The sequence below is a fragment of the Globicephala melas genome, chromosome 6, assembly GCF_963455315.2.
Source record: "Globicephala melas chromosome 6, mGloMel1.2, whole genome shotgun sequence".
Classification (NCBI taxonomy): domain Eukaryota; kingdom Metazoa; phylum Chordata; class Mammalia; order Artiodactyla; family Delphinidae; genus Globicephala; species Globicephala melas.
The window spans coordinates 44,117,013-44,139,210 of record NC_083319.1 but is presented as its reverse complement, the minus strand read 5'-3'; the positions used below and the strand labels follow the sequence as shown (position 1 = coordinate 44,139,210).

At 40.1% G+C, this 22,198-nt stretch overlaps 1 protein-coding gene across 3 annotated transcripts in view; it reads left to right on the top strand.

Moving 5' to 3' along the window:
- Positions 1–22,198, top strand: part of PCSK5 (proprotein convertase subtilisin/kexin type 5) — a 313,374-nt gene that overhangs the window by 266,101 nt on the left and 25,075 nt on the right. For all 3 annotated transcript variants that reach the window (XM_060300834.1, XM_030876984.2, XM_060300835.1), the window contains 3 exons: positions 333–521; positions 13,000–13,136; positions 21,236–21,379. In XM_060300834.1, coding sequence (XP_060156817.1) covers positions 333–521; positions 13,000–13,136; positions 21,236–21,379 — 470 coding nt within the window. The remainder of the gene's footprint in view (positions 1–332; positions 522–12,999; positions 13,137–21,235; positions 21,380–22,198) is intronic.

Here is a 22,198-nt window from a genome sequence, read left to right as displayed (position 1 = left end):
TGTTGGAAAGGCATATTCTTGTGACCCACCCCAGCCTTACTGAATCAGACACTCCAGCACCAGGGCCCAGCGATCTATCTGAACAAGATTGATATCCACTACCTGCATGAAGATAAAAGAACCTTCATTCCTCCTTTCCTCTCACTTGCACCTTTCCCACCCTAACTAGGGTTACTCCCTTAAACGACCTAATCATTTGGGTAATGACACTGTGTCCCTTAGTCTCCAGCGACCACGGCTTGCATTGCATCACGCGGTCCTTCCAGGCCTGCAGGCTCACGCAGCCGAGCTCTGCCTCGTGCTCTGCTCAAACCCCCTTCTCTCTGTTGCAGGACAGTTCGGCCCAACAGTGCGGTGCGCTCCGTCTACAAAGCGTCGGGCTGCTCCGACAATCCCAACCACCACGTCAGCTACCTGGAACACGTAGTTGTGCGCATCACCATCACCCACCCCAGGAGGGGAGACCTGGCCATCTACCTGACCTCGCCCTCAGGAACCAGGTCCCAGCTTTTGGCCAACAGGTACAGACATGGCCCCTGACCGCCAGTGTGCGGGGGTCACGATGACGCCCAGTGACTCTTTCAGCTCAAAAAAGTCCGCTGTGCTTTATTTTTTATTTTTTCAGAAGTCGAGGATCGTGCATGTACATATATTGTAGGATCATGATTTTCTATACAATTTTTAACGGTTACTTTCCATTTACAGTTATTACAAAATATTGGCTGTAGTCCCTGTGTGGTACGGATAATCCGTGAGCCTATCATATACCCAATAATTTGTACCTCCCACTCCCCAACCCATATATTACCTCTCCTACCCCGTCCACTAGTTTGTTCTCTAAATCTGTGAGTCTGCTTCTTTTTTTGTTATATTCACTAGTTTATTGTAGTTTTAGATTCCACATGTAAGTTATATCATACAGTATTTGTCTTTCTCTGACTTATTTCACTTAGTGTAATGCTCTCCAAGTTCAACCATGTTGCTGCAAATGGCAAAAATTTCATTCTTTTTTATGGCTGAGTAGTATTCCTGTGTGTGTGTGTGTGTGTGTGTGTGTGTGTGTGTGTGTGTGCGCCACAGCTTCTTTATCCATTCATCTGTTGATGGACACTTAAGTTGCTTCCATATCTTGGCTATTGTGAATAGTGCTGCTCTGAACATTGGGGTGCATATATCTTTTCAAATAACAACCTGATTAAAAGATAGGCAGAAGAACTGAACAGACATTTTTCAGGCAGAAGAACTGAATAGACATTTTTCCAAAGAGGAAATGCAGATGGCCAACAGGTACATGAAAAGATGCTCAACACTGCTAATCATCAGAGGAAATGCAAATCAAAAGCACAATGAGATATCTCCTCACACCTGTCAAAATAGCCACCGTCAAAAAGAACACACGTAACAGATGTTGGCGAGGGTGTGGAGAAAAGGGAATCCTTGTATACTGTTGGTGGGAACGTCAGTTGGTGCAGCCACTGTGGAAAACAGTATGTAGGTTTCTCAAAAAAACTAAAAACAGAACTACCGTATGACCCAGCAATTCCACTCCTGGATATAAATCAAAAAAAAAAAAAAACCCCAAAGACATTAATTCAAAAATATACAGCTGTTCTTTAATTTCTTACTACCCTAAAAACTGGGTGGGGCCGGGGGGAGCGCCACTTACACATCATGATGGGATGGTCATAGCTCTCACTGCCCACACATAAACAGAGAGTGCAAAGCCGCCTAGGATCTGTAGGCATGGAACAGTATAACATTTAAGAGGTGGGTAATATTAAAAGGATGCTGCAGAAAAATTGAGGGCCGCCTGTTGTTCTTTATCCTGTAAAAGAATTGCAGAACACTAAATCCTTAGGCCTCTGAGATGCCCTCCCCTGCCCTTAAGTGTCTGCTGGCATTTGTTACAGATTAACTGAATGCTCTTGCCAGAGCACTTTCCAAAGTTAAAGGAAATTCTATTTGTTTTAAAACAGGTTTTGGCAGATTTTTTTCTACAAAGATTCAGTTAGTAAATGTTTTGAGCTTTGCAGGCCATGTGTTTATTGCCACTACTCAACTCTGCCATTAGAGTGCAAAAGCCACTGTAAACAATATAAATGAATGTGTATGGCTGTGTTCCAATAACAACTTTATTTACACAAACAGCCTAAGGGCTGGATTTGGTTTGAGGACTGACTGTAGTTTGCTAACCACTGTTTTAAAGGTTGGCCCTTTAGTCTTTATTGGCCAAGAGGGCACTTACTTTTTCTTAGTAGCCTCTTCCTTTCCCCATACTTCCTCCAAACATTTCTCCAGCAGGTAATTGTATTGCCAGGATCCTGCTGAAAGGCCAGAATGTTCTAACACAAGTTTTCTTTTGCTTCACTGGCTTTTCAAGTGGTTGAGAGCATGGGTGGGGGATACTTGTCAACAAGTGGGACCAGATGGGGAAATGTCAGATTGCCTTATACACCCCATTCCCATTATGGTTCTAAAATACAAGCCACAGCCAAAAGCCTGTAAGTTTCTTTCATTTGATGTTTCTCTCCAAGAGGAACATTTAATAGGGGCAAAAACCTTATTGTCAAAGGCCTATGCAGTCCAAATGAAAGCCAACCTCTTATGTTGACACAGCCGCCTGTCCACATGCCAGGTGTCCACAGCAGTAGTGATCGCTGTTAGGACAATGACAAGATGCCAGACGAGTTGAGAGGCCAAGGCCAGTGCAAGCCTGCAGAGCTGAAAGTCAGACTGAGGAATTACCAGTTGCTTTTCAAAATCTCCAACCTCATCTGCTGTAGGACAGTGAGAAAAACAGAGAGCAGTAGCACTTCTTGGTGACAGTGACTAGGAGTACAGATTCCAGAGTCTTTCACTGCATTTTATTTCTGTGTGCAGAAGTCTTCTTGTGTTTGTCTTTAAAACCTAATGTCTTCTGTTAGGGCATAGGGAAACCTGGGCTTCGTACTCTACGAAGCGCAGTTTGCCAGGTTAAGGGTATGCAGGTGCAAGGAACTAAAGGATGCTTTGGTATCTCAGTCGCTGGGCACGCCCTCCTCCCTCCACAGACAGGGGTCTCAGCTGCCGCCAGGTCATCGCTGCTACCTGCCTGAGGCTTCTCTCCAGCGAGCAAGGCCTGCAGACGCCCAATTCTATGATTAATGGAGGTCACACCAGCTGTTGTTACCAAAACCAGGGAAGACCTTTTTCTTGATGTTCTTTTTTTCTTTACTGCTGTGCATTTGCATTGAACTTGAAGTACCCAGGTGATCCCTGGTGAAGTACGAAGGTTGGCTTCACACATGTGCAGCTCTTCTCCCTGGAGCCCCCTCCGTTGTAGAAAAACAGTCCCTCCACAGTTGCTGTTTGCTTGGAAAACTCAGTGCCTTCAGCCTTTCTGGGCTCTTCCTGCATATTTCAGTATTTCTTGTTGGCTTCCCTGGAAATGACTTCAGTGAGGAAACTTGTGAGCTGGGGAGCTGTGGGTTGCATCACAGGCATTTGGTGGATTACAGTGTCGCTGGCTTCAGTCTTGCATGCATTCTTCAACAGCAGACATCCGCTTTGCTCTTTGCAAAGTGCTGATCGCCAAAGTGCTACATGACTTGTGTCAGAGAAAAGAAACAGGCATTTCAGATGCTCGGTGACCGATCTTGGCGGTTTACTTTAGCCTCTCCCATCATTACCTCCTGGGAATAAGATCTGCACTCAGAGTGCACTTCTTGGTCTGGAGCATTTCTTAAAGTGCTCTTTTTTTGTCTGTCTTCCATCTCAGTGCTGAAAATAAGTAGCCACCCCAGAAAAGGTAGACAAATTTGAGTGGACAGAGGGGACTGGAGGCACCGAGAGATGTAAACAGATGTTATGAATTCATTTGTCCATAGCTCCCCAAAAACACTGCTTTCAGCATCTGACCCTTTAATTGTAAAACAGCTACACCTGGTCCCAAAGCCACGTCTGCCCACCTTCCAGGGCCTGGCTCCCCTGTCCTTGTTGTACTTGACGCTAGTAGCATCCCTCCTACTGAGGCAGCTAAGGGAAGACCATTTCCTTTGGCATCTTTTCCTTCTGGCATATTCCAAAGCTTTCATTTTATGAGAGGAAATCTCTACTCAGAACTTCCCAGTCTCTCACCTCATGACAAGGAATCCTCATGTCCTCTCACCTTGGCCCTATTTCAAATCACATTCCTAGGATTGGGAACTGAAGGCAAGAGGCATCGACAAGGGGGTGGGCAGGCTGTGAAGGGAAGGTCTGCTTTGCTCCTGGTGACCTTCCTGTTGGCTTGCAGGGCAGTGATACCTTTCCTCAAGGAAAAGGTGATGAGGTCAGTGTTTAGAAGGAATTTGTATGGCAGAGATTTTTTTTTAATTTATTTTTTTATTGAAGTATAGTTGATTCACAACGTTGTGTTAATTTCTGCTGTACAGCAAAGTGATTCATTTATACATATACATATATTCTTTTTCATATTCTTTTCCATTATGTTTTATCACAGGATATTGAATGTAGTTCCCTGTGCTATTACAGTAAGAACTCGTTGTTTATCAGTTCTATGTGTAATAATTTGCATCTGCTAACCCCAAACTCTCAGTCCTAATCCATCCCTCCCCCACCCCCCTCCCCCCTTGGCAACCACAAGTTTGTTCTCTATGTCTGTGAGTCTGTTTCTGTTTCATAGGTAGGTTCATTTGTGTCATATTTTAGATTCCACATGTAAGTGATATCATATGGTGTTTGTCTTTCTCTTTCTGACTTACTTCACTTAGTATGATACTCTCTAGTTGCATCCATGTTGCTGCAAATGGCACAGTTTTTTTCTTTTTTATGGCTGAGTAGTATTCCATTGTATACATGTACCACATCTTCTTGATCCATTCATCTGTGGATGGACATTTAGGTTGTTTCCTTGACTTGGCTATTGTGAATAGTGCTGCTATGAACATAGGGGTGCATGTATCTTTTCGAATTATAGTATTGTCCAGATATATGCCCAGGAGTGTGATTGCTAGATCATATGGTAGCTCTGTTTTTAGTTTTTTGAGGAAGCTCCCTACTGTTTTCCATAGTGGCTGCATCAATTTACATTCCCACCAACAGTGTAGCAGGGTTCCCTTTTCTCCACACCCTCTCCAGCATTTGTTACTTGTAGACTTTTTAATTATGGCTATTCTGAGTAGTGTGAGGTGGTACCTCCTTGTAGTTTTGATTTGAATTTCTCTAATAATTTGCTACGTTGAGCATCTTTGCACGTGCCTATTGGCCATCTGTATGTCTTCTTTGGAGAAATGTGTATTTAAGGTCTTCTGCCCATTTTTCGATTGGGTTATTTATTATTTGTTGTTGAGTTGTATGAGCTGTTTGTATATTTTGGAAATTAAGCCCTTGTCGGTCACATTATTTGCAAATATTTTCTCCCATTCCATATGTTGTCTTTTCATTTTGTTTATGGTTTCCTTTACTATACAAAAGCTTGTAAGTTTGATTAGGTCCCATTTGTGGTTTTTTTGTTTTTATTTCTATTGCCTTGGGAGACTGACCTAAGAAAACACTGGTATTATGATTTATGTCAGAGAATGTTTTGCCTATGATCTCTTCTAGGAGTTTTATGGTGTCATGTCTTATGTTTAAGTCTTTAAGCCATTTTGAGTTTATTTTTGTGTATGGTGTGAGGGTGTGTTGTAACTTCATTGATTTACATGCAGCTGTCCGCCTTTCCCAACACCACTTACTGAAGAGATTCTTCTTCCCAGCATATATTCTTGCCTCTTTTGTCGAAGATTAATTGACCGTAGGTGTGTGGCTTTATTTCTGGGCTCTCTGTTCTGTTCCACTGATGTATATGTCTGTTTTTGTGCCTATACCACACTGTGTTGATTACTGTAGCTTTGTAGTATTGTCTGAAGTCTGGGAGGGTTGTGCCTCCAGCTTTGTTCTTTTTCCTCAGGATTGCTTTGGCAATTCTGGGTCTTTTATGGTTCCATATAAATTTTAGGATTATTCTAGTTCTGTGAAAAATGTCATGGGTAATTTGATACTGTATTAAATCAGTGATGTATTTAATACAGGTGCATTAAATCTGTAGATTGCTTTAGATAGCATGGCCATTTTAACAATATTAATTCTTCCAATCCGAAAGCATGGGATATCTTTACATTTCTTTGAATCTTTAATTTCCTTTATTAATGTTTTATAGTTCTCAGCATATACATCTTTCACTTCCTTGGTCAACTTTATTCCTAAGTATTTTATTTGTGTGTCAGAGATTATTAATGAGGGCAATAAATAGTTCCCCTGTTGGACACTTATCTTTCTTTGAAAGAAGTCAAGATTTCTGAGGAGGACCACGTAAAGCAAAGAACACTGTGCAGTTAAAAGATAGGAATTCTGAAAGGTTTAAAACACACCGTTTTCCTAGTGGGGTCAATTGAGATGAAGAGGTACAGCTGTGGTGGCAAAGAGTCGTCCCCATTTGATCCCTTCTGTTTCTCCATGAGGCAGAACTCTTCACAGTGGCCTGTGCACTGGCTGCTGTGAGAAGGAAGGATGCTGAGATTCAGCTCAGACTCAGAATCCGAGGCTCACTTAGCATCATCTCCCCTTAATGATGCAAAAACTAGACATACAGACAAGGAGAATAAACTAGGAAGGAAGCTGAGAGGACAGCAACTCCCGTGCATTATTACCTTCATTTCAGTATTGACAAAATCTGTGTCCTGGTCTTGGGACCAGAAAATGCTATCCATAACAGTAAATTCCCAAAAGAAAGGGGTCATGGTCAGCTTTCCAGAAGTCCACATTTTCCTAAACTTTTCAGTAAGGAGTGTCTTCAACATTGCTTATGCCCTCACCATGACAATTCCTAGGGAACTGGTTTTCAGCGAGGTCGTTGAAGATGTTGTCAGTGTGGGCCGTCTGGAGCCCCTCAGTGCTTCCCTGTCCTGGCTGCCGGGCACTGGCTGGAACTCCTGTGGAGAACAGCTGTTCCAGGAAGCACGGTCTACCCGAGCATCTGCAGGTGCTGAGCCCTGGAAGGCACTCAGCAGCGTTCAGCTAGTCGAGCTCGAGCTGCATGCCCCATTAGCCCAGCAGGCAACCCCCCCACCCCCCCGCCCCCGGGGCAGGCCAGGTTGATGGTTTAGTGGGTGGGAGCCCCGAGTAAACAGAGGCATCCTGGAATGGACAGTTAGTGCCTTCTCTTCCCTTTGTTTTCTCCTGTCTTCCCACCCTTCTGCTCCTCCTTCTGGCCTGTTCACCCTGCCTAACAAAAAACCAAACTGAATAATCGACACAAATGCTTTCCTTCTAGGGGGACTGTGGGGATCTGGCATGGGTAGGGGCAATCAGGTGGGCTTGGGTCCCTTTAAAACAGATACAAGAGCAACTCTAGATGTAAGCCTTTATACGACCACATGTTCAAATTCTGCTTGCCTACATATTTTCCAACAAAAAGCTTATCCCATCAGATTCTTCCTTCAACTGCATTTGTTAGAATTATGAAAACCTGGCTTTTTTTTCTTCCCCTAAATACACCCCCTTTCCCCAATTCATTGAGTTTTAGATTTAGTTTAGCTGTATTGGCTCTCTGTTCCAAATTTTGGCCTCTGACTGAAAGCTGAAACTTTGCCTCCCTTTCTAAATTTGATTACAGATGAGTATCTCTGCTTCTAATTATGGTCTTAAGTAGAAAGAAGGTACACTTTCTCCTCTGCACAACCTATAGGGTTCTATAATTAACTGTGTTTAACTGGTGTTTCTATTTGAATATTTTTGTCCCTGCCCAAATGTTCAATGACAGACTACTGACATTTTGTAAAGTGTCCTGCTGTATAAATGTATGTGTGACTTGCAGAATTACACTTTTGCTGTGGAAGTTTTATATTCCAGTAAGGCCTCACCATAAGAATAACCCTCTTCCTTTATTCAAAAGAAGGTACAGCCTTTGGAGCTTAGAGCTGGGATTGTCTTGAGTTCACCCATTTTTACGATCGACTTTGGAAAAGTGATTCTTTCATCTAGAAAACAGACATAGTAGTATCTGCCTCACAGGGTTGTTACAAGTAGTGAATAACATACAGCAAGCTCCTAGCATAGTAAGCACTTATAAGTGCTAACCCTTCTTTACGCAGTGCTTTTCAAAGCGCCTGGTGAGTGACTATCACACACAGCTGGCCAGGTCTCTCCCAGAGAGGCTGATTCTAAACGTCTAGGTGAGGCCCGTGAATTTGCATTTCTAATAAGCTCCCAGGTGATGCTGAAGCTGCCCGTCCACAGACCAGACTTTTAAATGGCACCGACTTAAAAGATCACCCAGCTTTTTCAAACACATTCTTCTTATTTTCATGTCATCAAAAAACTCGTGAGCAGTATGCTGCTGGGTGCTGTGAAAGTCATTTACAAAGGAGTTTATAATGTAAAACAGATATTTAGATAAAAGCCATCTACTATTAAAGAATATAGCTTCAAGATGATTAAGCACTTACATCGTGTACCCACAAGAAGGAATGCATTTCGGGGTTGGTAAGTTAGTAAGAATGTGCACGTTTAAAGTTTTTTAGAAAACTCACCTTTTTAGGTACTCCAAACCTCTAGAACCAGTACCTTTCTCTCAACCTTTCTTAAAGAAGCAATTTAGATTAGAAGAGAGAGAAAAACTTAATAGTGTGTTTTAAGTACCGTTTCAGAAGCAAATTATTTACAACTTACAAAAGCCGAACATCTCAAGAAAATCAGAAGCTCAGGTACAACTAAGCCAGATGAGTGCTTTAAGCATTCTATCAGCTTTAGGTTAAATTGTGATGAAGCACTGAAAATATTAAAAATCAAAAAAGAGAACCAAAAGAAAAAAGAAGACTTCCAAAATATTGGTTTAATGTCTAATTCTGTAGTGAACACAAATACTGTCTGTGTAGTCGTGGATGATTCTGAAATTAAGATCCATTTACAGTTTGAGAAATAATTATTTGATAACACATAGCTGTCAGTACTTACAAAATGTCTTGTTATTTAGTTGCCATAACATCAGAGAAGCATGTTGTAGCCTTGACACATTGGCTAGACTTTTTAGGTGAAAGGGGGAAAGAAAGCTTACAGTAATTATATGAGTTATTTCCTGAGTTAATTCCTCAAAAGGACGTACTACATTTAATGGCAGTCCTTCCTACCAATCTTCATCAAAGTAATTGGAAACCGCTCACAGGGGTAGGGCTGTGGGCACCGTTTAATAGCTGGATACATGATTTGTGCCCCTGCATGCATATATCATTTCATTGAGCACATGATTATGAAGTCAAGTTGACGGAACAGGGTTTCACTGCAACAGGAGATGTGGACACGGGTATGGAGTTAATGTACTCCAGCTTTCAGCACACTGGCCCTGCTTTATTGACATTTGATCCACACTAATAATGTTGGCATGTGTCTCTTTTCTTCACTGTTGGCACAGCACAGACGTTCAGACAGGGCACTGGACTTTTTAGTTGATAAACGAAGACCACACAATTAGAATCTCTTTAGCGCTGTCCAGTGATTTGACACTTGGTTTGAGCAAGTATGTTCTTTGCAACACAAATCTCGTCTACTACCTACATTACCTTTTGTTATATGCAGATGGTGCAGGGTTTTTAAATAGTACAATACGAAAAATAGCGAATAGTTTTAAGTACTGAATCAGAGTAAAAATAAAAGGGTGGGGATTAGAAAAGTCAATGCCCAGCTAGTTGAAACAACAATAACAATCAGTGTCTATTTCCCTCCCCGTCAACTCTTTTAGCAAAATGCAGTGATCGTGTTTGGCTGCATTTTAATTCCTCTCCTCAACTTTTATGTCCACATGAAACTAATGAGCATTCCAGCTCTGCATAAAGTGAAGAGGCCGGGCTGGGAACCACTCAGCCAGATAGACAAAGCCTGTTTACATTCGGGCTTTGAAACACTTATTTGAATGGTGATTATGGATAGTTCTTCTGGGTACCTAGTTTATATTTAATTTTCGTTCCAAATGTGATTTTAAAATGATTGATAGCAATGGAATGATTTTCAAAGGTGGAGAGGAAAGGGTGTAAGGGAAGAAACATAGGGTCTGCTAATCCAGCACTCAAATAAATAACTGACCCATGAGTAATTAAAAGTTGGCTGAGGTTGTGGAAACAAGACTGCCCCTCATGTGATGGCAGCCTCAAGTCTCCTTTGTAGTTTTTGGACGTGAGGCCGTGAGCCAAATGTTCTGTCTAAACTGTTTGGGAATTGCTTTTCAGTTTGACACTCTTGGAAAGGTATTACGTGACAAGCTGTCGCTTCAGTGCCCTCAAATGGCACAACAGCCTCAACGAATTGGAACTGAAATTAGAACTGTTGGGCTAAGAAGTGGTTCTAGACCAATTTTCTGCCTCCATCCATTTCTATGTCACAATATTCACTTCAGTAACATCCCTCTGGCAGGAAGTACCATTTGAAAAGGTTCCTCCTTCCTTACCTCTGTGTCTCATTTTCACCCAACACACACTTTCTGGGTTTTACATGAAGGACCCAGTAGGTAAGTCAATTGTGTTTATAATGACCCAACAATTTCTTCCTGGCCAAGTCCAGTTTCAAGCCACAAACTTGTGAAACAAGCCCTATTGTGGTAGTGCGTGGATTGTAAGGTCTCCTGGATGTATGTACCATCCATAATCTATCGAGGATCATTTTCAGTGGGAAGACATTCATGTAAGGAGCCACTGTTTCCATCCCCGTTATCATGAGGGAAAGCTGCCAGATCTAATATGGTCCTCGTTGAAATGCCACACCCTTTGGTTCAGAAGTAACCTGTATACAGGTTATACAGGTTAGTAACCTGTATACAGGTTATACAGGTTAGTATACAGGTATACAGGTTAGTAACCTGTATACAGGTTACTGTATACAGGTATACAGTATACAGGTATACAGGAACCTGTATACAGGTATACAGGTTAGTATACAGATATTCTAAAAAAAGAAAAAGGCCTTCCTGTCCATATAAGGTATGAAAATCACTGCCTCCCATTAACCCCGTATGGAGATTAACAAAACATATTTGAATATTCCAAAGATCTGCCGTGTTCTCCAGTAAAGAGATCTGTTCAACTTTGACTCAGCCTTTTCTCAATTTTCTGACCATGGGACACTTGGAGAATGTTGCTAAATACTTTTTATTTTTCTTCTTTCAAGACCTCAGGAGTATGCAACAGGTGATTTTCCTGTTTATTGCTTTTCTCCAGGGAAAGCTGCCGAGTGTCAGCCATTTACCTAACACGGTCCCTAGTTACGTCCCCTAACCCTCTAGCTTCAGAATCCAGCTGGCATTTTAGAGGGAGCCTCAAACACATTGATAGAACACTTTAAAAAATCAGAATTGTAATGTATTAAGTTATAATGAGATTAGACTGGTTATTTTTGTTTTTAGAAGGGTGCATTTTCTCCCACTGGGAAGATGCACATGGAAGTTCAAATGATAACCACCAGTTTCCTTGGTGAACAGGAAAGTAAAGCAAGGAGAGGTGATTGTATGTCTTAAATAGCTGTCAACATCCACTTGTCATGACCTTTGTATTTGTCTGCACTGAAGGACAGATATGTCCCAGTAACTGGACGCGGTTGCTCCTAAGACAATGCTAGAGATGCTTTTCCCTCTCTGTTTGCCCCAACAAAAATAATAGATGTATATAATTTTAAGTACTTAAAATTTTTTTTTTCTCTTGCCCCATCTTTCATTTTCTACTTTCTGGGTCCCATCTCTATAGACATCTTTTGGATATTTCTTCAGATAGTCAAATCTCCGTCACATGCCTATGTAAATAATATGCCTGTTTCTTCATATGCTAGCCTTATACATATCTATTTTATACATATCTATTGACATCTCTTGATTCTTGATTCGGATTCTCTTTATTTTTCTTTATATTTTGTATCCCTCAGGATTACTTCACAGAAAACAGAAGTAATTCCAGTGATTTCAAGCAGGAAGAGATTTCATATAGGGAATCAGGAACTTAGAAAATTATTAGAAGGGCTGGAAGGGCAGAATTTAGGCTGCAGTTCCAGGCATGACTCCCTGAACTGGATAAGATGAATGGGCATGGTTTTTCATTGAGGAGTAATTTACATACAATTCACTTTTTAATGTGAATAATAAGTTTTGACAAATATATATAGTTGCATAACCAGCCATTATTTTCAAGGTATAAAACAGTTCCTTCATTCCCAAAACTTCCACCATGCCCCTGCCTCCTACCTCCTAGCCCCTGACAGCCACTAATCTGTTTCTGTTTAAGTAGTATTTTCTAGAATGTCATATAAATTGAATCAGATAGTGCATGATCTGTTGTGTCTGACTTTTTCCACTTAGCTTAATGCCTTCAAAATTCATTCATGTTGTTGCAGTTATTAGCAGTTCAACAGTTTTTATTACTAGGTAGTATTTCATTCTGTGAATATACCATAATTTGTTTACCCATTCACCAGTCGATGGACATCTGAATTGCTAACAGTTTTTGATGATTATGAATAAAGCTGCTGTGAGCCTTCATGTGGAGTTCTTTGTGTGGACGTATGTCTTCACTTCTCTTGGGTAAATGTCTGGCGGGGCGGGGGGGGTATTGTTTCGTCATATGGTAAGAATTGTCAAACTGTTGCTCAGAGCAGCTGCACCATTTTGCGTTTCCATCAGCAGTGTAAGAGAGCTTCAGTTGCTCCACATCAACTCTTGGTACTACCAGGCTTGTGAGTAGCGTCTTAGCCTAGGTTCCCTGATACCCACATCATTATCCCTCCCAGATTTGTTACTGTACAGCCAGCCCCATGCCTGTTTCCCTCCGGTAGAACAATGATATGCATATATTTGGATCTACTAATCGGTGATGCCCAGGATGAAGACAACCTCCAGTGTTGAGCTGAACATGCTGATAGATACAGAGAGATCACTCATCATGGTCTTGACGTGACACTCACTAGATTTTAAATAACATACAAAAACAGTGTTTTATGGTTCTCTCTCAGGCTTTTTGATCATTCCATGGAAGGATTTAAAAATTGGGAGTTCATGACCATTCATTGCTGGGGAGAACGAGCTGCTGGTGACTGGATCCTGGAAGTTTATGACACTCCCTCTCAGCTGAGGAACTTCAAGACTCCAGGTAGGAACTCCCTTTCTATAATTTGATTTATTGCACAGAAAAATGATGGAGTATGTTCTGGCCAAGGAATGTGTTTCACATTCATATATCAATTTTATCCTTTATCATATGATCCTGTGCTTTGAGTTGTCTTCCTGTACTCCAATTCTCAAGATCGCCATTAGAAAAGTAGTAATTTAAGGATACGAATTCAAGAATAAGTATTTAGATATAAGTACAAGATGAAACATGACAGCTATTCATTGATATTTCAGAATATATGGTCCATATCTCTAACCAGCTTCCCTTACTTTCTTTGTCAATAAACAAGCCAGCCTTGTCCACCTACAATGGGTAAATTGCATGGTCATAAGAGGAGACAAGTTCCCTTGACTATCTTTTTTCTGCATTTACTTTAAATTTAATTTTCAGTGCAGACAAGACATTGAGCCTGGCCTATGCCAGCTAAACTGGTTACCACTAAAGAGAATGCGTGATAGCATTCTGCCCTTTGTGAGCCCAGGAGCTAAGTAAAGAGAAAACTGTCCTGATACGTAAAACATGGAAATGAATGATGTTAATAGAGTTCTTTTCAGGTGGTCTGACTCTGTTGCCTCACATGGCCTATTTCCCTCTTCTTGCTAACGTATGAACCTTGTTTGTAACATAAAATAAGGAAAAGTACAAATGCAGCATGAGATGGGAGATGGAACAGTATTTTTGCAGCAGCCTGTGTTGCCTGTGATGGAGCCCTAAGTAGTACTTGGCGCGGTAACAAGTGATCTGTTTGATAACTACCCCAGCCTCCCACCCAGCTGTGGACCCATCTTCCATCGTCTAATAAGTTTATGCTTCTCAATGCTCTGTCCAGTCCATCTGCAGAAGAACCAGGCTTGAGGGCAGTTTTAGGACTGACATCTAATTCTAAGTCCTCTCCTCATCACAGAATAATTTAACCCAACATTCTGTCATTAACTGTAAGGGTGTGATTCATTCGGATACCGTGGGTTGCATCGGGCCAAAGAAGCAAACAGCAGAACGCAGGCGTGAACCGTACATTTGCCGCTCTTTTGCCCACCAGTCAGGGAAAGTTACTCATTCTGAGAGATCCATTTTCTGCACACAGTTTAGCCATCTCTTTTCCCTTATTCTGTGATGTGGTTCATCTGTGTTGCCACAGTGGTCCCATAGTCAGGGAAATCAAAACCAGCATGGTGTCAAGGTCCCAATGAATCAGGATAAAAGTTTTGTGAAAGACTATCTGGGTCCAACTCACTTCCAGCATGCACCATGGATGTAATGGTTGCCAAGGTTTTATTCAGAAATCAGATATTTGTCAATAAGGCAGAGTTGATAGAAAACATTCAAATAAACTAGACCCTGGTTTCTAGACAACCTTCACTTGTTCCTAATCTAGTTAGTTCCCAGGACCTTCCTCTCTCCTTCCCTCTTCTTTTCAGGCCAGGCTTACTGCTCATGCTATGGAGATGTGCTGTGTCATGGCGCTCAGGGGCAATGGCAGGCATGGTGACTGGACTGGGCTGCCCTGACCAAAGGGCAGCTCCCAGGAGATCCATCAGCACGTGTCACTACAGGGCTGTTATATCTCAAGAGATCCCAGAGAAATAAACACTGTCCAAACGTGGCAGTTGTGTACCAACAGGGGTGCAGCCTAGGGTACAGACATAAGGGGTGCATTATCTATTGATAATTTAAGACAGTTATAAAAGTGACTCTTTGATAAAATGCTCCTCCCCACAAGCATAGACTGCCCCTAGGGGCATACTAATGGTAGACCTGGGGTGGTGTGCAAGCATGAGAGGCCAACATAAATCTCTCTGCCCTCAAGGAGTTCAGAGTCTATCCAGAGTTTACTGTGATTATCTGTGTTAAAAGCTCTCTGCAGTATTCCAGATCATGTAGAGTTGTCCATTTCGTATCACTGGCTTCTCCTTATACTGTTTAAATGTTTGCATTTAACCCCAGTCACCTCCAGTCATCTTAGAGATGTTCTTTTGTGTCAGAAGAGAGATACCCTAATGCTATACAGCCTGGGGTCAAGAGGCTTTATTAGAAACACATGGTCTCCGGGTATCCGTTCTTCAACCAACCTTTCAGTTCGGAATTAGACACAACTTTGAAAAGGGACTTTTACTTTTCTCTGTGTGGTTGTGTGTTTCTGTCATTGTTCCTATGGTGTACAGTCCTCTAATTAAATGAGGGGTTTCTTTAGTAAGCTACTCGAAATTCAGTTGGAGACATAGAATCTTCTAGCCCAATTAAATGGTAGAATCATTCCCAAGTATGGAGGTTCCTGGCTCTAAACTGAGTTTATATTTGTATATTATTTCTTGCCATTTGCTTATTATTAAAACACATACTAAGGATTTTTGGAGGCATTTTTGTTGTTTTTGTTTCATTGCATATTAAATCTATCTTGGGTTTTCTATCTTGGGCAGATTGCATCTAAGTGTTAGCAAGTAGAATGGATTTTTTCTCATTCTGCATTTACACTGCTATTTTTCACAAGATGTTGCAGGATCTATTGCAAAGTCTGCTATAGAATTTAGCAAATGGAAAAGTGATAGGGGAGGGAAAAAGTGACGGCCCAAATATGGCAGCGTTTGATGTGAATTGTGGCAGAGATCCTAAGGAAATAAAATTACATAATAAGTGAAAAATAAAGAGAGAAACTGCCCAGCGGGCTTATGATGTACTTCAGAAATGGCACCAAGGGAAATAATCAGTTATGAGTCAACACTCTTTAAACATTTACAAGGGTACACTTTTAGATAAAATCATCTTAAGTTAAATGGACCAGGTTTTAGAGTAACTGACATAGTGTCCTTGTATTATGTGTTCCATGTGTGCACTTGAGAGATGCCATATGGAAAATAGGTTCTCTTTTGCATTGCTACCTAACGGCAGTCAGATTGGTCATTAATTTCAGGTAGTCATTCATTTCTTGACACTACTTGAAATTTTGAGACTGAACAACACCCTAATTATGAATAGGATAGCCATTAACAAGTGAGTCCAAAGAAAACCTGGCAGAGGTCAAACCAAATATAAACCAGTGTGCTGGCCCAATGCAGATGTCAGAAAACAATGAATGTGGCCCAGAATATGTTCATTTTTAAACTTCAAGTTCCTAAACTCCTAGAAATGGCAAGGAAGGCAGAATTATATAATAGTTTAAGAATGCAAGATTTGGATACATAATTTTTTTTAATTGAAGGATAATTGAAATATTAGTTTCAGGTGTACAACTGTATGATTTGATATTTGTATGTATTGTGAAATGATCACCACAGTAAGTCTAGTTAACATCCATCACCTCACATAGTTACAAAATTTTTTTTCTTGTGATGAGAATTTTTAAGATACACTGTTTTAACAACTTTGAAATATACAGTACACTACTATTAACTATACTCACCATGCTGTACATTACATCCTCAGGACTTATATGTTTTTTAACTGGAACTTTGTATCTTTTGACCCCCTTCACCTATTTCACCCACCCCTACCTACCCCCTGCCTTTGGCAACCACCAGTCTGTTCTGTGTATCTATGATTTCTGTCTTTTACTTTTTGTATTTTATTTTTTTAAGACTTCACATGTAAGTGAGATCATACAGTATTTGTCTTTTTCTGTCTGAATTCAACTTAGGAAGGTCCATCCATGTTTTCACACAAGGCAAGATTCCCTTTTTGTGGCCCAGGAATATTGTACGTGTGTGTGTGTGTGTGTGTGTGTACACATGTATATACACATATATTTTCTTTACCCATTCATCCGTCAGTCGACATTTGGGTTGCTTCCTTGTTTTGGCTATTGTAAATAATGCTGCAGTGAACATGTGGGTACATGTAACTTTAAGAGTTAGTGTTTTTGTTTTGTTTTTCAGATAGATACCCAGAAGTAGAATTGCTGGATCATATGGTAGTTCTATTTTTAATTTTTTGAGGAACCTCCCTACTGTTTTCTATAGTGGCTGCACCAATTTACATTCCCCCCAACAGTGCACAAGGGTTCCCTTTTCTCCACATCCTCACCAATATTTGTTTTTTCAATAATAGTCATTCTAACAGGTGTAAGGTAATAGCTCATTGTGGTTTTGATTTGCATTTCCCTGATGATTAGTGATGCTGAGTGCCTTTTCATGTTGGCCATCTGTATGTATTCATTTGAAAAATGTTTATTTAGATCCTCTGCCCATGTTTTAATCAGATTATTTTTCTGCTATTGAGTTGTATGAGATCTTTACATATTTTGGATATTAACCCCTTACCAGATATATGATTTGCAAATAGTTTCCATAGGTTACCTTTTCATTTAGTTGATGGTTTCCTTTGCTGTGCAGAAGCTCTATAGTTTGATGTAGTCCCACTTATTTATTTTTGCATTTGTTCCCTTTGCTTTTGTTGTCAAATACAAAAAATCATTCCCAAGATCAGTGTCAAGGAGTTTACCACCTAGGTTTTCTTCTAGAGGTTTTATGGTTTCGGGTCTTACATTCAAATCTTTAAGCCATTATGAGTTAGTTTTTGTGTATGGTGTTAGATAGTGGTCCAGTTTTTCTAACACCATTTATTGAAGACTGCCTTTTCCCCATTGTATATTCTTGGCTCCTTTGTCATAAATCAATTGACTCTATATGTGTGGGTTTATTTCTGGGTTTGCTATTCTGTTTCATTTATTTATGTGTCTGTTTTTATGTCAATACCATACTGTTTCGATTATTATAGCTTTGTAGTATAGTTTGAAATCATAGCACGTGATACCTCCAGATTTGTTCTTCTTCCTCAAGATTGCTTTGGCTATTTGGGGTGTTTTGTGGGTCCATAAAAATTTTAGGCTTGTTTGTTCTATTTCTGTGAAAAATGCCTTTGGAATTTTCCTAGGGATTACATTGAATCTGTAGATTGCTTTGGGTAGTATGGACATCTTTACAATATTCTTCTAATTTATGAGCATGGAATATCTTTCCATTTATTTGTGTCTTCAATTTATTTCATCAATTTCTTATAGTTTTCAGTGCACAGATCTCTCACTTTCTTGGTTAAATTTATTCCTAAGTATTTTATTCTTTTGATGCAGTTGTAAATAGGATTGCTTTCTTAATTTCTCTGATAGTTCATCATTAGTGTAAAGAAATGCAACAGATTTTTGTATACTGATTTTGTATCTTGAAACTTTTCTGAATTTGTTGCTTAGTTCTAAGTTTTTTGGTGGAGTCTATATATAATAGTAACAGTTTTCTCTTCCTTTCCAACTTGGATGCCTTTTCTTTTTCCTGCCTACATCCTTGTTCCTGATTTGTTATGTTGATATATGTTCCCTCTATAACCACTTTGTTGAGAGTCTTTATCATAAATGGACATTGGATTTTGTCAATGCTTTTTTGCATCTATTGAGATAATTGTGTGAGTTTTATCCTTCATTTTGTTACTGTGTCAAATCATATTGATTTACATATGTTGAAACATCCTTTCATCCCTGGAATAAATCCCATTTGATCATGATGTGTGATCCTTTTAATGTATTGTTGTATTCAGTTTGTTAACATTTTGTCGAGGATTTTTGCATCTATGTTTATCAGGGATTTTCTTTTCTTGTGGAAACCTTGTCTGGTTTTGATATCAGGGTAATACTGGCCTCATAAAATGAGTTTGGAAGTATTCCTTCATATTCTATTTCTTGGAAGAGCTTGAGAAGGATTGGTATTAATTCTTCTTTAACTGTTTGGTAGAATTCACCAGTGAAGGTGTCTAATCCTGGACATTCCTTTGTTGGGAAGTTTTTGATTATTGATCCTTATAGTAATTGGTCTGTTCAGATCTTCAATTTCTTCATGATTCAGTCTTGGTAGAGTGTATGCTTCTAGGAATTTATCCATTTCTTATAGGTCCTCCAATTTGTTGGGTATAATTGCTGATAGTAGCCTTTTATGATCCTTTGTAATTCTATGGTATCAGTTAAAATGTCTCCTCTTTCATTTCTGATTTTGAGTCCTCTCTCTTCTTCTTGGTGAGGCTACCTAAAGGTTTGTCAATTTTGTTCAGAGTCCTAGGGGATCCATGAGCCTAAGCCACACTGGCCACCAGAGCCAGCAACCTAGAGGTATCCCCTAGGTGCCAGCTGAGAGTACAAGCTCCTTTCTTGTTCATACCAGCAAGCTGGAGCAGGCCAAGGGAGAACCAGATGGCTCCAGTGAGCCTCCATGTTTGGACAGTATTCAGTAGGCCCTTTTCTATATGTTAAATTAGATGCCTGACCCTCGGCCAGTGCTTTAAGATAAGCAAATAAGCCTTTTTCATGGAAAGTCTGGGTGCTTTTCAGTCGACTGCCTCTGCACGGCACCCTGGAGTGAGAGTCCACGCAGGTGAGCTCTTTAAGAACTGCTCAGTTCACTACAGTCTTATGGGTCTTGTGGACCCAAGGCCCTTTGGGTTTCAAAGCTACATGGTTTGGGGGCTCATCTCTCAGGTGTAGGTCTTAAAAGTTTTGGTACCCAATGTGGTGCTCAAACCTTTCACTCCTCGGGGAGAAGCTGGGGGTTTTTGAGTCCCCTCTCGATTGTGGGTTGTAGCACTGGGGGGTGGGGTTTATGGTAAGATGCATCTAAGCCTCTCCTACCCATTTTGATCTGGGGTTTTCTTGTTTGCCTGATGCGTAGGAGCCACTCAGTTAGTTTGGGGTTTTTTTTCCAGAGGAAATTGTTCCATATGTGGCTAAAGATTCAGCAAGTTTATGGAAAGCAGTGAATTCAGGATCTTCCTATATTACCATCTTAAATCAGAACCCCCAGATAGATTTTGGTATCAGTCTGTCCTCCTACTGCCCTTGGGAAAGTTACCAACCTCTGTGCCTCAGTTTCCTCATCTACATATTGGGAATACAAGTACCTATTTCCCAGTTGTTGAGACCACTGAATGGAATAAAACTTATTTAGTGTATAGTAAGCACTTATAGAAAATAAGCTTCAATTTGATGGTGATTATAGTTGCTGATAGATGAATTAGCAGACACCTGAAATTCATCCCTCTCTGGGCTGTGACAGAGCCCAACCCTAACCTTGCCTGGATTCCCTGTATTAGGCCAAGGTGAGGAGGAGATCTAAGGTGGGGGGAGGGATATCCTACCTTCCTGCCAGCATATTTCCACGTTTTTAATGGTTTTGTCTTAATAACTTTTATTTAAGATTCATATAAAAAAGAACCAAATTAAGCTTAATGGCCAGGAGACAGTTGTTTTCTGTTTGTTTACTTTTTGCATTAAAGACTTTAGTTTTATAAAGCTAAGAAATAAATTTATAAATAAGGATTAACTAAAGCAAATGTTCCTTGAAAGCCTACATCCAAAGGAGGTAAAACACTTCCCTCACATCTCCAAGCACCCTTGACCAGAAAATGCTCTATGACAGCACTGCCTAGGAGAACATTCTGCCAGTGGTAGAAATGTTTCCTGTATCTGTGCTGTTCATCGTAGCGGCCACTAGCCACATATGGCTACTGAGTACTTGAAATGTGGTCTACCTGAGGAACTGAAGTTTTAAATTTTAGTTAATTTAAACGGAAACATCCAAATGGATCTAGTGGCTATCATTGGCCAGCACGTGTCTACAGGATAATGTAGTGATGTATTCTTAACATTTCAGGTGGAACAAAGTAGTTGTTTTCATCTTTTTTTGATAAACAAACAAGTCAGATAATGCCAACAGTTTTTTTAAATTTATGTAAGACCTTTATACCTAGAAAAAGAAGGCCTTCTGCAAAATCCTGGGATTCTCTTAAATATCCATAATTTGAAACTCAGCCCTTGATCCAGAAATCTGAGATGTGTTTGTTTCTCACACACACACAAAATGCTGATTCAATTAAGGTGTATCCTACGTTTGGTGCTCAGTAAATACGTGGTATGTGAATTATTAAATAGTTAACTCTGCAAGCGTTGGAAAATGCGTTTCTAGCCCTGTATCTGATGCAGTGATTCATATGAATCTGTTTCCCACAATTCTCCTACTCTTGCTTTTTCCTCAGTGAGAAGGAATTAAAGAAATTATAAAGCTGAAGAGGGAATGTTTGGTCATGATATGCTTTCATTGTTTCCCAAGGTAAATTGAAAGAATGGTCTTTGGTCCTCTATGGCACCTCTGTGCAGCCATACTCACCCACCAATGAGTTTCCTAAAGTGGAACGTGTCCGGTATAGCCGCGTTGAAGACCCCACTGATGACTATGGGACAGAGGATTATGCAGGTGAGCTGGCTTCCAATGGGGAGGCAGGCTAAGGAAAGAAAACTCATGCATCATTCCCCCAAAGAGATAAACCTCAACTCATATTCTGAGAGATTTTATTCCATCTTCCTTTCTATCCCTTAGATATTGGTATGTGTACATTCAAGTATTCAAATATTCATGTTTTTTTCTTCAAAGCTAAAATCACACTGTATATAGAACATTCATATTCTTTTTTTTCCATTAAAGGTATCATTAAGAGCATATTTCCCTGTTGTCAAGTATCCTTAGAACACATATTTAAAAGGCAGCATAATAGTCCATCCTGTTGTAATATATTTAATCCATAACCTGGGATGTGTAGTTTGCTTAGAGTTTTATACTATTTTAAATAAGGTTTCAATGAATACCATTATCAGTTTTTGACTATATCTTTGACTATGTCTTTAAAATAGAGTTCTAAGAATTACTGCATCAAAGGGAATCATCAGTTTTAGGGCTTGGATATGATTTGTCTTGTTGCTTTCCAGACAAGATATACCAGTCTGCACTGTGACCACTGTGTGAGTGTTTACTACACTCATTCCTGCCAGCATTGAGTGGAAAGGAAAAAGTAAAAAAGAAAGAAAAGAACATGTTTAAATTTTTATAGCTTTGATTGCTAGTAAATCTAAACATTTTTTCCTTTGTGTTCTCTGAATGAAATATGTCTTTTACTCACTTTTCTATTCAAAGTGGTAGCAATTTTCTTATTTATAAAAACTCTTTGTATGTTATTGACTCTCTCATTGTCTCATATTCCCTGAAAACATTTTCTCTGTTATCACTTGCTTCCGAAAC